Genomic DNA, 16390 nt, shown 5'->3' on the forward strand with positions numbered 1-16390 from the left:
TTGAAAACTGTTTCCAATTGAAACGAATGAATCCTATAGTATAACTAACATAAAGAATGTCCTGGTTTCTAAATTGTGAATATAAGATTTTTATTGTATTTTCCATATTCAAACTCTGTTTAGCCACTGAACTATAAATCTGGCATGAGTCAAATCTGTGACAACAGAATTCCAAAATTCTGTTTTGCATTAAACTAGGAGGTCATGGTATTATATATAGTGTATTATTTTATTATAACTGGCGTCCAAAACAATATACTGTGATTTTCTCATGATTTTTTATAATTGTCAGTTTGTGGAAAATTGTACTCTCCATATTTAAGTTTGAGAACTGTGATACGTTGGTGAGAACATTGAAGGCATCTTGAATATCCAGATTTTTCCATTTAACTTTTCTAAGAGGGTGTGTCAACAGCTGGAAAACGTCACCACATCTTCGTGAGAGGAACACATGGCTCATGACTCTTAACGCTCCGTATATTATAAACAACTTTTTTTTAGTTTCATGCTACGTAAAAGTGAGAAACGGGAAATAACTGTTTTGAGTTGCTATTTTTTTTTACTTTAATTCAAGGAAAACGAAAACTTCAAACCGCTTGTTTTCTGGCATTCAAGTTGACCGTCAAATAACACAAGGGAGACACGCTTGTGTGTTCATCTTTTGCAAACAGAAAGTGATAAAGGAGAAACTCCTAGCCTTGGTTCTGCTTCGCTTGAGAAAGACCATCCCTCTTCTCTCGCGGCTTCCTGTTAGTAGCGCGTTTTCGGTACAACTTCAGCGATTACAACACAGACCGAACGGTGGACGCACGTTTGACTTTTTCACCATACAATACTTCCGAGTTTTTACAGTTATAAAATAATGAAAACACCAAACAACCACAGGTATGTTGCCGCTATTGATCTCAAACAAAAGTGAAAGAGGAATATTTATCCCAGGAGTTTTAGCCAAACATTTACTTTGGAAATGGGGACACCTGATGGTTGCCATGACAGGAGAACGGTGGAGCCGGGGAGCCCGGTCATCAGCGCTGTCATGTTCTCAGCCGGAGTACTCGGGAATGTACTCGCCTTGATCCTTTTGGAAATCCGCAGGAGGAAGCACAAGAGCAGACAGCGGCAATCCTTGTTCCATGTGCTGGTCACCGGATTGATTGTAACAGACCTCATGGGAACATGCTTCATCAGCCCACTCGTGCTCGCTTCTTACGCTACCAACAGGACTCTGGTCAGTATGTGGAGAAATGAGACGGACTTGGAGAATGGTACCAGCACTGTCTGCAATTATTTTAGCTTCAGCATGACATTCTTTAGTTTAGCCACTTTGTCTATTCTCTTCGCCATGGCTCTGGAGCGCTGTTTATCCATAGGCTACCCTTACTTCTACGGACGGCACATCACGAAACGATGTGGGTACATCTCCATCCCCTTCATATACCTCATCTGTATCGTGTTTTGTTTACTGCCTTTCATGAAGTTTGGGAAATATGTTCAGTACTGTCCGGGCACCTGGTGTTTTATTAATATGAACCCCGAAAGCCTCCAAGATAAAGTGTACGCCATCCTGTACGCCACCCTTATGCTCCTGCTAGTTATTTCCATCGTGACCTGCAACGTGTCTGTCATTTACCACTTGGTACTAATGCACCGGAGACACAAAGTAAACCGCGGATCCGTAGAGAAGAGGAGCAGAAAGGACAGGAGGTCTCCATCCATGACTGAAGAAATAGAGCATCTCATTCTTCTTGTCTTCATAACCGTGGCTTTCGTCATTTGCTCCCTGCCTCTGACGGTAAGACACTAACACTGCTTTCCTCAACAAAGGCAACACCAGAGTTTTGTCAGTGAGTACAGCCACATTCAATTTATATGCAGAATTTCTCAATTCTTTTTCTTTAAATATTGTTAAATTGACCCTGGTGCTGAATAATGAATTGTGAGAATCTTTTTGAGTAGCCAGGTGAGTAGATGTGAAGATAAATATATCCAATGCTCTTCTGCTCCTACATTATTTGCATCCTTAATATTCTCATTCTTTGTTACAGACATTATATGAATACACATGACCCTGAGTTTTGTTGATTTCTTTATGTAGTTCCTTTAAAAAATAATCGAAAACACACAAAATTTAATTTGGCTTATAATGTTTTTCCTTCCCAGATTTAAGTTCTAGATTTTAAGTTATACAATTCAAGTAAGCAATTCTGCTGACAGCTGATATTAAGCTATTCAAATTAATCGAACAATTAAACAGTGCACCAAAATCAGATACATTTTAACCAGTATCTATAAAGATACAAATAAATCATATCAATAAATACAAATAACATAAATGGCAACGTTTGTAACATAAACAAGCATTATACTACTAGTTATCAGTTTGTTACTAATAAACCACAAACTGCAGCCCCAGATATCTACTTTGTTTTATACTACTGTGTACTGTATGAACATTACATTTTTAGATAGAGAGAAATAAAGAGTTTCAACCAACATGACCATGAGAAAAGAATACTGTAATCTTTTGGTTATCCTGTGAGGGTTTCAAATAAGCTCTTACTAATTTGTTAGGCTTCAAAATACTGTACCAACACATCAACATCCAATTTACAATACAAGGGGCTGTTAGTTGGTGCGTGTATTCATTGTTTTAACAATTAACTTACAAATACCGTAAATTACAGGATTTTGCACAAAATGTCAGTTCCAGTGTTTTTGGATTGGAACAATCTGAACTTGGAAAGGGACTGAGGGAGATATTTTAAATCCTGAATACATGCAGTACTGCCCTGGCACCTGCTGTTTTATTAATATGATCACCTATCTCCTTAAAGACCAAGAGTATGCCATTCTGTACACCTCCATTTGGCTGCTGCTAGAACTGGTATACTACAGTGGGAGATTAGATAAAAAATACTCTACATTATAAGGTAATTAAGTATGATTAGAATTAGAGACAATCTGATGATGAAGGTTGTGGGTTTATGGAACAAACTGTTGAATATCACTGTGAGTGCAGATTCTCTCCTAAATTTTATAAAATGGCTTTGGGAGTGTATTTGGTCACTAGTTACTCGATGTGCAATTTGTGACATTATAATCTTATGTTTTATTTACTTTGAAATTAATTTATCAGATTTTACCTACACCTACATTTTACCTAATTTACCTACACTTACTTTGGCTTCCAATCAACATGAGATTTTTAATCCGAAACGATAACTAAAGAATAAAGGGACTTGTGTTCAGGTTTTAAACAGTAAAGGCTAACAATTGATGGCTGTGAAGGGTGAATTAACGAGTCATCCCCAAATGTGGTGCAACTGTAATTTGGTTGAGAAAATCAGACTTGCAGTTCGAGGATACCCATGTTATGGTTATATTAGTACATTTAGGACAAAATGGTTTCCACTGATGTGTGGCTTTAAGCTTTGTCTATTGGAATAAATACAGCACAAAATCGCACCAGATTTGAGTTGGGAAAGACCTAGACACAACCTTAGGAAATTCTTCTGTCAATGAGTAGTGACTCATAATAAAGCTGCATAATGGCAAGATGTGCCATGCCCACCTCTCCCGTGAGAATATACAGGATACTCAATGACCCAAAAATTGTAAAAAATTGAGCAGGCAGGAGCCTGTCGTCAGGGCTGCCGCCACACCAGCAGGGCCCCACTGGGCCTCTCTCCCAGAGCCCCACTGGGCTTCCCTCCACGCACCAGGCCTCTCTCCCAGAGCCCCACTGGGCCTCTCTCTGCGCACCGGGCCACTCCGTTACCGGGGCTCTTTGCTGCCGGGGACCTCTCTGCGGGCTCCTGTGGGCCTTTCTCCGTGCCCCGGCCTCTCACCGTGTGCCGAGCCTCTTACCGTGCTGCTCCTCTCCGTCCCACTCCTGACACCAATTTAACGCTCCCAGGGTTCGCAGACGGAAAGAAACAGGCTGGAGGCCCTGGCACAGTTTGGCAGGACATTTATTAAAGACGCTGAGGGGGGTTACACACAGAGAACCAGGGGAGATATAGCACTGCACCACACCTACACAGACACAAGAGGGAAGAGAGCGTCTCCAGCCCTCGTCCCACTATATACGGGCCCCTCAGCCGCCGTTCCCAGCCTACCTTGTGTGCGCATATTGTAGCACGTGGGTGCTACAATATTAAGAGCAGAGCCCTCAGTTTTGTCTTCAGTTCTGTGAGAGTGTATCAAACAAAATCAGAAAGAGAAAGCTCTGATTGACATTTGAAGGAAGCCCTCGGAATACTGTATGTAACTGGAAAAACTCATTTCCGAAGAGATTACAGCATGCATGCAAGATGTAACACAAAATACTAGCTATAAGGAATTCAAGATATTTTTTTCCTGTACGGTATTACATTGTTTTATGAGATATATTCTAAGATACACCCTTGTCAAAATTAGACAGTTGTGTAACTTCAACAAAACATTATGGAAGCTTTTTAGTATCAGAGATAATAAAGAATGTAATATTTGCAAAGATAACTTATAGAAAGCTCACTTAAAGAAAAGCTTGCATTTCTGATGACTGTTTTCATGAGTGTCTAAGCATGTATAAAAGACAACACTTTGTAGAGAAAAAACAAGAGATATATTGTGTCATGGCTCTTGTGCCTACCCATTTAATGGTCATCTGGAGGACAAGAAAGGAGGGGTTGCTCACATGCATCAAATGGATCCACATCACTGAGAGTCTCTTGCTGAAACTTGATTTTGTGTGTTGTTTTGACAGGACTGACATGTAGCTTCTGTCAATAAGTAACAAGGCATTTGCATTATGTAGAAAAAAGTTTTTAGATTAGATAAAAAGTAGCACAAAGAAGGGAGTTGTGAGTAAAATAAAAACATAATTTCTGTAGAGGAGGAAATGTTTGCGAGGTCATCATAAGGAAACAGCATCTTTATATACTGCATATCTTTGTCTCTATTTTTCCTTCTCAAACACATACATTTTAGGAACGCAGATAATTTCATAATCCCATGGAAAAAACAGACATTTTGATGGTCATCTTTTGGAGAAACCACTGGATATGTATTTTTGTTTCAAAAAAGGAAAGAGCTATTTTAAGAGTCCAGTAGGTCCAGAAAGTATTTGACAGACTGCGTTTTTAATCTCTTTTTGTGCATTTAAAACCAGCAACAGAAAAAACTTCTTTGCCTAAAGGGCTGTAGGAGTATAGAACAAGCTACCCAGCCATGTTGTTGAAGTCAATACCCTGGCTCCTTTCTGCTGAGATGAGATCTTCGCATCATTTAGCTAATAACTACCAAACAGGCGAGATAGGCAGAATGGCCTTTCTCATTGTTAACATTTTTTATGTTTTTATGTTCTTATAGATCCGCGTCTACATTAACTCTTCTCAGTCGATAACTGGAAGCCACAGAACTGACTTGATTGCCCTGCGGTTTTTGTCCATTAACTCCATCATTGACCCTTGGCTTTTCATCATCCTGAGTCCCTCAGTGCTGCGGTTCCTGAGGACAGCACTGTGTAGAGGCAAAGCTTGTCAGAGGAGGAACGACACCTTGAAGCCTGGACTAGAGATGGAAAAACATATCCAGCTTTCACTGCACAACACAACAACTACCAACGTGCTTCTCAAGTCCGAGATCCATAACCGAGCTTTGAATTAATGATGAGGGTTTTTCCAGCCATAATCAAACAAAGGGATATACAAATATTGTCTCTCTTTCTTGGAGCACTGTAAACCTATTACAACAAAATCTAAGAGAGGAACAAATTCCATTCATAAAATCCAAAACAAGATAATGCTTTTTTGTTTATTAAAGCACTGCTGAGATTGTTAAAAGAGATATTCATTTTGAAAGATAAGATTAGGGACATAAAAGTCTGGATTCAATTGTCAGACATCCTGTTGTATAATTGAACACTATATATCATACAACCGTAAGGGTTCTTCAAGGACAGTAACTGACATTTATCAAACAATACACATCTTAGTGCTAATACTTTAACCAATTATTTATGCAACCTGTACAACTTGAAAATGTTTGAAAAATGTTTCAAATGTGTATGTCTACTGTGGTGAAACTTCTGTCCTATGTCTTGCTCTGTAAGGGGGCTCCGTGCATCGAGCAAACTACAGAAGCGGATGTCACCTCCCTCTGAAATCTGAACTGTGTGAGACTCAGCCACAGGCAGTCTTGTGGTCCAGCTAAATTCTCTGCTGGCTGTCAAGTGACAGTGTGTTGTTCTAGGCTCACTAGTGATTGTGATTGGATCCTGGCAGGGGTGGAGTAGAGGCGCTTTCCCCATTGGTGTTGTGCTGAATTCTCCTGTGGTGGAGGACCTGGTCTCTTGGCGTGATGGTGTTATCCACTGTCTAGGGAGTGGGAGCCTGTGAGGGATCAAATCCTGGCAGGGGCAGGAAGAGCTGCACTTGACACAATCCCATTAGTAACAGAGATAAAATAACCTCTAAATTTTGCATCTACTGTAGCCAATCTCTTCTCATTTTCACCCACAAGTCTGTTTTGCTACCACTCGTTTACTGCAAGAGGTTCAGAACAGCATTCAGAACTGTTTTTTGGAAATACCATTGTGTCAGGGCCCCCTAAGATGCTTAACCAGTAAAAACAGTCACTTAACAGTGGAGGTTGAGCTCTGTAGCCCAGACATCACTGGCTTGTGCCCTGGCAGGTTAGCTGACAGTGACTGGATCTCTCCATCTGGTAGTACACTATAGACTGAGCATTCCTATGGCTGGGGGAGCTCCAGTTTCACACACCAATAGCCCCTGACAGTTGCTGGGTGCCTGTGAGTTTGCATTGCCTTCAGTTAGAGATGCACTGCTCCTTCAGGCAGTGCCAGCTCACCTGTAAGGCATTGCTGAACATACAGTGAAACAGTGGGTATATCAGACAACAAGAGAAGTGCACAAATGAGTCTCCCTTCAGTGCAGTTTCAGAGGATGTCCTGTTTGTTAACAAATTCCAAATTTGGAGAGTGATTTCAGATTATGTGCTGTGCACTGTTAATAACAGAGGAAGGTAGCAGTTTGTACTCAGGTGGAAATATCCATTTCACTAGACAGTGCAAGTCCAGGTTTTCATTCATGTATGGTTTCAGTATGTTACCTTGAGCAGGTTAATTGCTAATGGGCTCTCAAATGGTTTGTGAATGCCAATTTATACAGTACATTTAAAGTAAGAGCAAAGGTGGCCTCTTATAACTGGAGTTAGTTCTAATATTACAATATTAACTATGTCATTGTTGGCCTTTTCAAATTCCTGGAATCCAAGGATGAATAGATAAACTCCTACAGAAGAGCTGAAAATGTATTACCTCGAAAACACATGCCAAGTTAGTAATGTCTGTTCAATTTAAAAAAAAAAACAGATAATACAGTAATACTTCTGACTTCATCTCAAACATGTCAACAAAAGTTGTAAGAAAACTGTCTGTCTGCCCTGCAATGGACTGGTATCCTGTCCAGGCTGTACATGGATGGAAGAAGATGGATGGATGGCAGAGGAATAAGATTATTTTGCAACATTCAGGCACAAGGAGCCTTGTGGTCTCTTGGCTTAAGACTTCCTTTAACAAAATTTCAAAGACACTTGTGAAAGAAGGGTGCATGTCCAAGAAATGTTCTGCAAAATTTAAAAAATGGGACAAATTCAGCCCTTATACTGCAAAACAAGGTGTCGAGTCCAAAACCAACACAGTGACAAAACAAGATCTAACTGGAGTAAAATGCAGGTCTGTGCCTCAGAGGTGTATTTGAGCATATGCCTTGAGGAGTCTGAAGATTCAGGATTATTAAGTTTAGATCAGAGCCTTAAGCTTTACTTAAACTTCAGGCAAATTATTTTATTACTTTGTAGTACATTTTGGACTAGCAACATTTTCCCCTTTTGTATTCCCTTTTAGAGTATTGTCTTTTGAAACGAGATGACGAGAGTCACTTCTAGATGCATACAGTACATGCCTCCTCGAGGAAGTATCAGCAGGCTGAATATTTTTGGGCTGTGATTAGGTTATGTACAGTCAGAGGATGAAAAATCCCACCAACAGTATTTGATCACAGGCAAGCTGCCAGTACAGTGCACTCTGTTGCATTGTAGGCTACTGATTAGCCAGCAACACTGAACCTATTTTTCACCAAGACTGGAGATTCCCTGCCTTTTGTGCCACCTGGCACAGTCTGGACATGAAACTGGAGGAGGCTTTTATTGGATGAGCCTGAGTGTGTCTAATGAAAGTTGCATAATACAGACATTTCCAGCAGGGATCTGCAGTCACGCACTTTCAAGTGTTGCACAACAATCAGCCACAGAAAGATACTCAGTCAATAGACTTTTTTGTATTATTTCAGGTATGGATATGCAAAACACTATAAAGTCAAAATAAAACCAGGATTAACCTCAGAGATTAGTGCAGCAAGAGTATTTATCATAAATCAGGATTGACTATAAATGTATAAAACAAATAGACGTTACCTTGAAAAACAAACCCTGATTGAGCATAGGTGAATGCAGATAAGGCAATACCAACATCATAAATTAATTCAAATTTGGCCCATCTGTGATGTTTAATGTGACTTGTAAGTTACATATTACTGATATATGCTTATCATTATTTGCACTGAACCTTAGAACAATGTGATTCATCCACGTGTTTGTATATTGTTTATTCTTGGTGTCCTTTGTTGAACTTTTGTGTAAGAAATTTTATAAATTGAAAATAAGAAATAATGTACCAAATTCAGTTTTTGTTGTTATATATTGATGTTTCAATTGATAACAAATATTTTTTTCTTTAAAAAAGTTAAGGTGGAGTTCCACTTTTCAAAGTGATTAATTAAATTATTTTTGTCTCTATGTACAGATTACTTATTAAAATCTCAAAGGAACTTTTCATTGTTTAACATCACTTCCAAGAAGCTGGATATGATGGATATGAATCTGTTTCTAGATGGATACTGTGGTAATTCAAGATGCTCAAGATTAATGTCTGCTAAAGCTGAAGTAAAAGAAATAGTAGCCTGGTGCAAAATCAGTAGATTGACCTGCAAGGTGTACTCATATTTCAAATAGGTTTTGAAAACTCTGCTTTTATAATCAGATAGAAGCAGCATTCCTGTATTGCTGTGTTTGTACATGCCCAAGCAAGTATTATGAACAAAGTTCTGAAATCTCCTACCGATAGTAAGCTTATGAGACAGATAACAATTTGTTATGTCACATTATTAATAAAGCCTTAGAGTATGATTAATGCCACGCAAAACAAAAAAATCACTACTTTTCAATTCTCATTCTATGTAAACGTGGTGACGTGACATTTAATTATTCAAATAACAGACAGTAAATGTATTGTTTTTAGGACAGCAGTCATTACCAACTCTGGCCTTTGACTTGAGTCATCCTTGGAACAATTAAACTGTTCTTTATGTTTTAAATTCAGTCTTTTCAAATGACCTGATCTCAAAGCAAGTGCAGAGAGACAAATGGTTTTGTTTTTAGAAATAATTCATCTCTGAAATATATATACAATCTAAATAAGTAACAGCTTAATTCCCTTAAATAAACATAAATCTGAATGCACTTAAATACTACTGTCTGTGGGAATTTTGCCTTCAGATCAAATGAAATTTCTTTGTGTAGAAGCTTTACTGCTTCTGTTATTGTAAGCGTCCCACTGCAGGGAAGAAGTTATGTTTCACATGATTAAAGTCCCTTTGGGGTCACAGGAGAGGAAAGTAACTACCTCCTTTCCCATAAGTCATACAGCTGTATGTTGCTACCCTGTAATTAATGGTCAAGAGTGTCTATTCTGTAATAATGTTCTAAAATGAATATTCATATATATATATATCTGTTCCATAATGAATGGTCTAGAATGTTTATTTAATAATTAATGTTCTATAATGAATGTTCATATGCATCTGTAACATAAAGTTCAAGAATGTCTATTCTGTAATCAGTGTTCAATAATGAGTGTTCAAAAGCATCTATTTCCTAATTACAGTTCAATTACAGTGTCTTTATTAAATGAATGTTCAAGTTTCTTGATCGCTGGAATTTGACATGTGTACCTGTTGTTTCCTCAAAGATAGAAAACCAAGTAGTCTTTTTTAAAGTAAAACCAGGAAAGCCAAACACAACATGCTAAAGGCTAATGCAGGAACACCACGAGGGACCGAGACTTAAAATTCCTGAAAGTTTCATATCTTTGTATACTCCCACCCACACATGAATGCAAGTAGAAGCAACATCCTTTTCAAGATACTTGTTTTGCTCTGCTAACAATTTCTGTTATACAACGCAACAAAGATGCCTTTGGGCATGTTCCTGCTACTCAACTAAAACATTCTGAAACTGACAGTAATGAGAATTCAGTACAGCTGCTGATGAGAGTATTAAGCTTTTAAATGTTATTAAAATTATATAACTGGTCTCTTTGTTTCATAGCGCAGACATGCACCGTGCTGAAGGGCACAGAGCGATGTGATAATCTTACTCTGTATGCCTTCAGGCTTCTCATAGCCCTTTCCTTCATCTTTTAATACACTAGATAAATACAAAATGTGAAACACTGAGCAGAGCAGTAGAAGAGACTAACTGAAAAGACTTTGTGTCTTTGGCATGTCATTTACTTTTTTTAGACAATCTCGAGAAGCAATCAAAAAGGCAAATAAAGTTCAAGGATATATGGTTAAAAGCATAAAATTTACTGTATTTCAACAGACATTATGTTAAATGTGTTTAATTAAGGCTTTATTTCAAGTATGCCCAAATGTGTTCATTACAACACAGAAAAGACATTGCTGCTCTGGGATCAGTCTAAAGAAGAGCAACCATATACAGTACTTTCTGAGGCTTAAGAGAATGATCTACACTGATAGACTGAAGGAACTGAACCTTTCTAGCCTTGAACAGAGAAAATTGCCAGGGGTGCTGACACAAGTACTCAAAATCCACAAAGGCACTGATGATGTCAACCCACCGGACCGGGTTTCTGAATGATCAGTGAAACATGAGCCACAGGACACAAATGGAATCTATGTGGAAGTGCATTTGGGCATTTCTTTACCCAAAAGGTTGTGTGCATATGGCACAAACTACTAAGCCATCTTTTTGAATCCAATACCCTGGCTTCATTCAAGATATAGCGGATGAGCTTGGATCAGTTACTAACTACCAAATGGGCTAGATCAGTCAAATGGCCTGTTGACCTGTTCTTAACTTCTTAAAAGTATCATTTCCATTGACTTTGTTTTTTTGTGTTTGTGAGTGGATACTTGTGTTTTATATGATTCAAATTGCAGGGGTGCATTTTTTTAAACACCTCAGCGACAGAAAGAATATGATGTGACAATTTTCCAAAAGGCACAAAGAAAGAATCACAAACGGCTGACATTTTTTTTTATTTGGGCTCTCGGTTTCTGTTTTGTTTCTTTTGAGTACAGTTCAATGCTTTTATTTTTAAACAATTCATTTTGTTTCATCGAGAAGTGTTAAACAAAGCTCTCCAAACTGCCTGAATACTGAATCATGTTTTCTAGGTATTGTCAGTGACTGGGTGGTCTCCATCATTCCTTTTCCATATGCTGTTCACACATTATTATCTGCAAGCATCCCTCCCTATTCCATTCACATTTGCAGGAAGAACGTATTGTTTTCATTAGGAGTATTTTTTTTCCAGGGCAATCGACATTGGGAGAGGAAACACTTCAATGGGACTTGACTGCACTGACTTCTTATTTATTGCATTGACCTGACCCATCCTTGTAAACCTTTGGTGGTGTCAAAACCGTTCACCCTGAAAAGGAAGGGAAACAGCTGCGCGGTCCTCAGCATGAGAGTGGAGACTGTCGGAAACAGCCTCAAAACACAAGAAAGCAGTCGAATCAGTCACTGTTTCCGGTGGTTTTAAAGAATTATGGGAGAGGCGTATAAACATTTTTTGCAATAGATTAAAAAATCTTCACTATGTAAAGGATTCAAATTGATTCTGCTTTCTGGGTCAGAATAATAGCCAATATAAATCATACAACGGTGACTCAGTTACATAGTTACACATGGCCAAGCCTGCCTTAATGATTGGGTCATTTCATTCGAGAGTACGGTGATATCCCAAATTGCAGCCTACTAATGTATTCCTTGGCTTTCATAAGCAAGTTCTTTGTACATTCTATTTTGAGTGGAAGCAACAAAACATCACTGAAAATTGCAGCACTTATACAGTATATACATATACAGTACATTACATAGTAAATAATTATTTTAGAAACCTAGTAGGCCATTTCATCAGAACGTCAGCACAGAGATGAGAACAAGCACCCATTATATTAGCAGAAATTAGAATATGAAGAAATACTGGAGAAAAATATATCCCCTTTTCAATGCTGTTTATATTAATAACATAATGCATCTATTTAATTATGTTGATTAACAATAAATTGTTCATTAACATGCTTTGAGATTACTCTCCCATTTTAGTCTTTTATACTAAAAACTAGTTCATTCTGCAGGAATTGTGAATGAGCTAGCAGTATTAAATGTTTGCTGCACATAATTATTAAATATAAATCTTAATGATAAAATATGTTTAATCCTTTCTCCTAAAGGATAACCTCCGAACTATCTCTATGCCACAAGCCCTCTGTATCTGGTTGCCACTGGACAAGATATTCCAACAATGTTATTATGTGTATTATTATACACAACGATTACTCGGAACCACAGTTTCTGTGAGTTATGACCATTTCCCAGACATATCACATTTTAAAGAGCCTTAAGAGAATGTCCTACACTGACAGCCTGAAGAAACTGAACCTTTTTAGGTTTTAACAGAAATATCTACGAGGGGACTTCGTACAAATATGTTAAATCCTCAAAGGCATTGACAAAATCATCCCAGTGATGAGGACACAAGTGGATGTGCATTTAAAACGGTGAACAACTGGAAGTAAGGAACAAGCTATCCAGCCTTGTTGTTGAAGTTGACACCCTGGATTGGCTGGATGAGATCCTGGGATCAATTAACTACTAACTACCAAACAGAAATAATGGGCAATTAAAGAATATATTCAAATAAACTGGGGAAAAGAACATGCTAAAACACTTTCTGTAGAACAATGGAGGAACATATGCAGATTTCAACACAGCTCCACTAGCTCACAAGTTTGGAGACATTTCTGTTGGAGAAACTTGGCTCATTTATCATCAGTTCTAAAATTCAAGCAAAATGAAAAGGAAGCAGTACGCCATGTTGGAGGTTATGAGGAGAGCGAGCAGCAAGTCATCTACACCTACTCTGGTCATGCCCGGAAATACATCTAAACAATATTGAAAATTCATACTTTTAGATCTTATTAGCAGAGTAAACCTAGACATACCACTTGAATTCTGTTATGTATTTGGATAATCTTACTTTGGACTACTTGGAAGTAAAGGACAGATATATACAGTACCAGGAATTATTTTAGCTGCCATTAAGAAAACTATCCTGAAAAAAATGGTTTACTAAAGAGCCCCCAACTCCAGAACAGTGGAACAATGTAATGAAGGAGTTTTATATAATGGAAAAGATCGTCCTTTCTCTTAGGTTACAGGCGAAGAGGTTTAGCAAATACCAAGCCTGGATTGGGTTTGTGGCCCCATAGAGACCTGAATCTGTGCTGTAAAAGAGGATGACGTAACTTGTTGTCTGGATTGTTGCTTATCTGATGTGTTTTTGCTGACTGTGTTTCTATAAGTAACCTCCCATCTATGCTGGTATAATGTAATTATATAAAAACATAATTTAATTGTGAAATGAAAGATAGAAGCAGTACATTATTTTACTGTGTATATGTCTTATTTGTAAATCTTTGCATTGTTAAATAAAAAGTTATAAAAAATTAAGAACTTTGGCATTCTTTATGATGATAATGTGGTATATACAGTATCACTCATCCTAAATTTCACTTGGGGCCCAAAATACAGCCATGTGGTTAAAAAATGTCTAAGTACTGTGGGAATAATAACCCTAACCCTAGCTGGGGTTTGTATTTCAGGCCAGCCTAGGGTTAGGGTTGTAAGAACCATCCAATTCTGACCCTACTTATGCTTCTGCTTCCACTTTAAATGACAAAAATAAGAGCATTTACCTAATGGAACTGGTTTTCCTAACACTTTTATTTTGACTCAGTTTTGGAATTACAATTCCCGAAATGTGCTTTCAAATATAAGCAGTCACATCTATCATGAAAAAAAAATCTAATTAGGCGAAAAGTATCACTAGTCCCAAATTTCACATGGGGCTCAAAATACAACCATGAGGTTAAAAAATCTTGAAGTACTGTGGGAATGCTATCCCTAACCCTAGCTGGGGTTTAAACTGAGCAGTTCTACAATCTGTCTATGAAGACCTCCAATCATCAGATTTGAAAATGTTCCCAACCACACAGAATATGAGCCCAAAACAAACAATTCCGTTCAGAAGATACATTCTTGAAACAAATGCATCTGCTTTTAATAATCTATCTTCTTTATGCAAATGTTCAGTCAGCTGAAAAATGAAATTACCATGTATTTCAGGCCAGTCTATGAGTAGGGTTACAAGAACCATCCAATTGTGACTGTACTTATACTTCTGCTTCCACTTCAAATGACAAAAATGAGAATGTTTACCCAATAAAACACATTTTTATAACACAACTAACTCAGTTCTGAAACAGTGCAATAAAATGTAAGCAGTTAAATCTACCTGAAAAAAAAAATCAAGTTGGGAGAAATGTATTTTAAATGTAAGTGTGAACATGAAATACTCCAATATTACCCTCTACCCTTCTGGTATGTTTATGAGTGTGTATGTGATAAGAATGAAATGTGAATTATACTTACCTTGTTTGTTTCCCTAAAATCACTACAGTGTTTCCCCCACTGGAGTATTGTAATGTGTTGATCAAGATGGCCACCAGTCACCTTTCCTGTTTGTAGTATCCCACAAATGATCTTAAAGGGAAAGGTGACTGGTGAGCCATCTATAAATAACAGATGTAAGGTTATTTGTTTTGTTCAAGTGGATATATAACTGTAGCATGACACTGTTAAAATATATAAGATTTTTATGGATGGTTAAATACTTTATTTTGATCAAATCGCCCATCTTTGTTAAATGTATGTTTAAAAATGTGAGGGAGTCCCTTTAAGACGATGGGCCTTGGATAGGAGGGTCTTTAAAAGGGACTGGGAGCACTCAGTAAAGATAGAGTACTCCTGTGGGGAGGGGAGTTGGTGGCAACAAATCCAGTTTTGTTTGCAATTGAAGACTGCTGTTTGGGAGTTTCTTTACTTTTGAGCCAAACCTGGTTGCTTGTCAGGTGACAGTAAGGAACAATTATTTCTTGATTTACCCGAATAATATTTGTCATTTACAAGGTAGTCCTCTGTACCATTGCACTGTATATATTTTAGTTTGCACTGTTTCACTATTTGCTTCCTGCCATGGGAACAGTACATACACCTCACAATATCTGTTGCATTGTGTGTGTGTAGCAGATGTGTTCATTTCATTGTTCATATTATATTAATCTTCCCAAGAAATGTTTATGCCATACAGGATATATGTGATCAACATCAATTTGATCCCCAAGCTAAAAGTATTTAAGTTATTGTGCAGCTTTCATATTTAGGTTAGTAAAATGAAGACTTCAGATTTGTTTTAAATCTAATGTTTTTTGTTTCTTTCAGGCCTTTTGCTTTTTTGCTATTGGTTCATCCAGTGTTTCAATCTTGTTCTGTGTTAGTAAGCAGATGACAACATAAAAAGATATAAACTCTATTCTTAAGACTGCAAAAATAACTTTAAAAGTTTGAAAGTGAATCCTAATAATTAATACAACTTCAAAACATGCAGCCTATTCAGTAAAACATTATAATTATAATTTGGTCTCCTTGCAAAATGTAGTTTTCAATCTGAAAGAAATGAATGTAGACTGACATCCTATTATAAACCTAGCTAAAGTCTATTTTTAGCAGGTAATGCCCCTTAACCACATACATCCCTCAGGCAGGAAGAATTAAAATACATGCCGGGAGAGTTCCCAACTTGAAATAATGAGTTGCGTGGTTTTGAATTTTCACAGTATTTCAACAATTTCCTGGAAGTTTTGTCTGTGAGAACTCCCCAAGCTAAGGAGACTTCCCATTTCAGGTCCCCAGGGAACAAGCTTCTCAAGAACTGTAGCACCCTTCTTTGTTTATGAAGTCAACAAGATGACCCTGACAGGGAAAATCTCAGAACCTTCCTCTTGTGGTGACTGTGTGGCATGCATAGTGGTGTTCAGATTAGAATGCATGACCAGATCCTTTACCTAAAGTATGTTCTCAGTGGCACATAAAGTATTAACACTTCAGAGGTTTT

At 37.7% G+C, this 16390-nt stretch overlaps 1 protein-coding gene across 1 annotated transcript; it reads left to right on the forward strand.

Moving 5' to 3' along the window:
* The first annotated feature begins 380 nt into the window (after positions 1-380).
* LOC102698281 (prostaglandin E2 receptor EP2 subtype-like) lies at positions 381-5785 on the forward strand. The gene is made up of 2 exons (XM_006632487.3): positions 381-1792; positions 5353-5785. Exons 1-2 carry the CDS (start codon positions 968-970, stop codon positions 5647-5649), a joined length of 1122 nt encoding a protein of 373 aa, XP_006632550.1. The 5' UTR covers positions 381-967; the 3' UTR covers positions 5650-5785.
* The last annotated feature ends 10605 nt before the right edge of the window (positions 5786-16390 follow it).

The sequence above is a fragment of the Lepisosteus oculatus genome, chromosome 8 (genome assembly GCF_040954835.1).
Source record: "Lepisosteus oculatus isolate fLepOcu1 chromosome 8, fLepOcu1.hap2, whole genome shotgun sequence".
In the NCBI taxonomy this organism is placed as follows: Eukaryota; Metazoa; Chordata; class Actinopteri; order Semionotiformes; family Lepisosteidae; genus Lepisosteus; species Lepisosteus oculatus.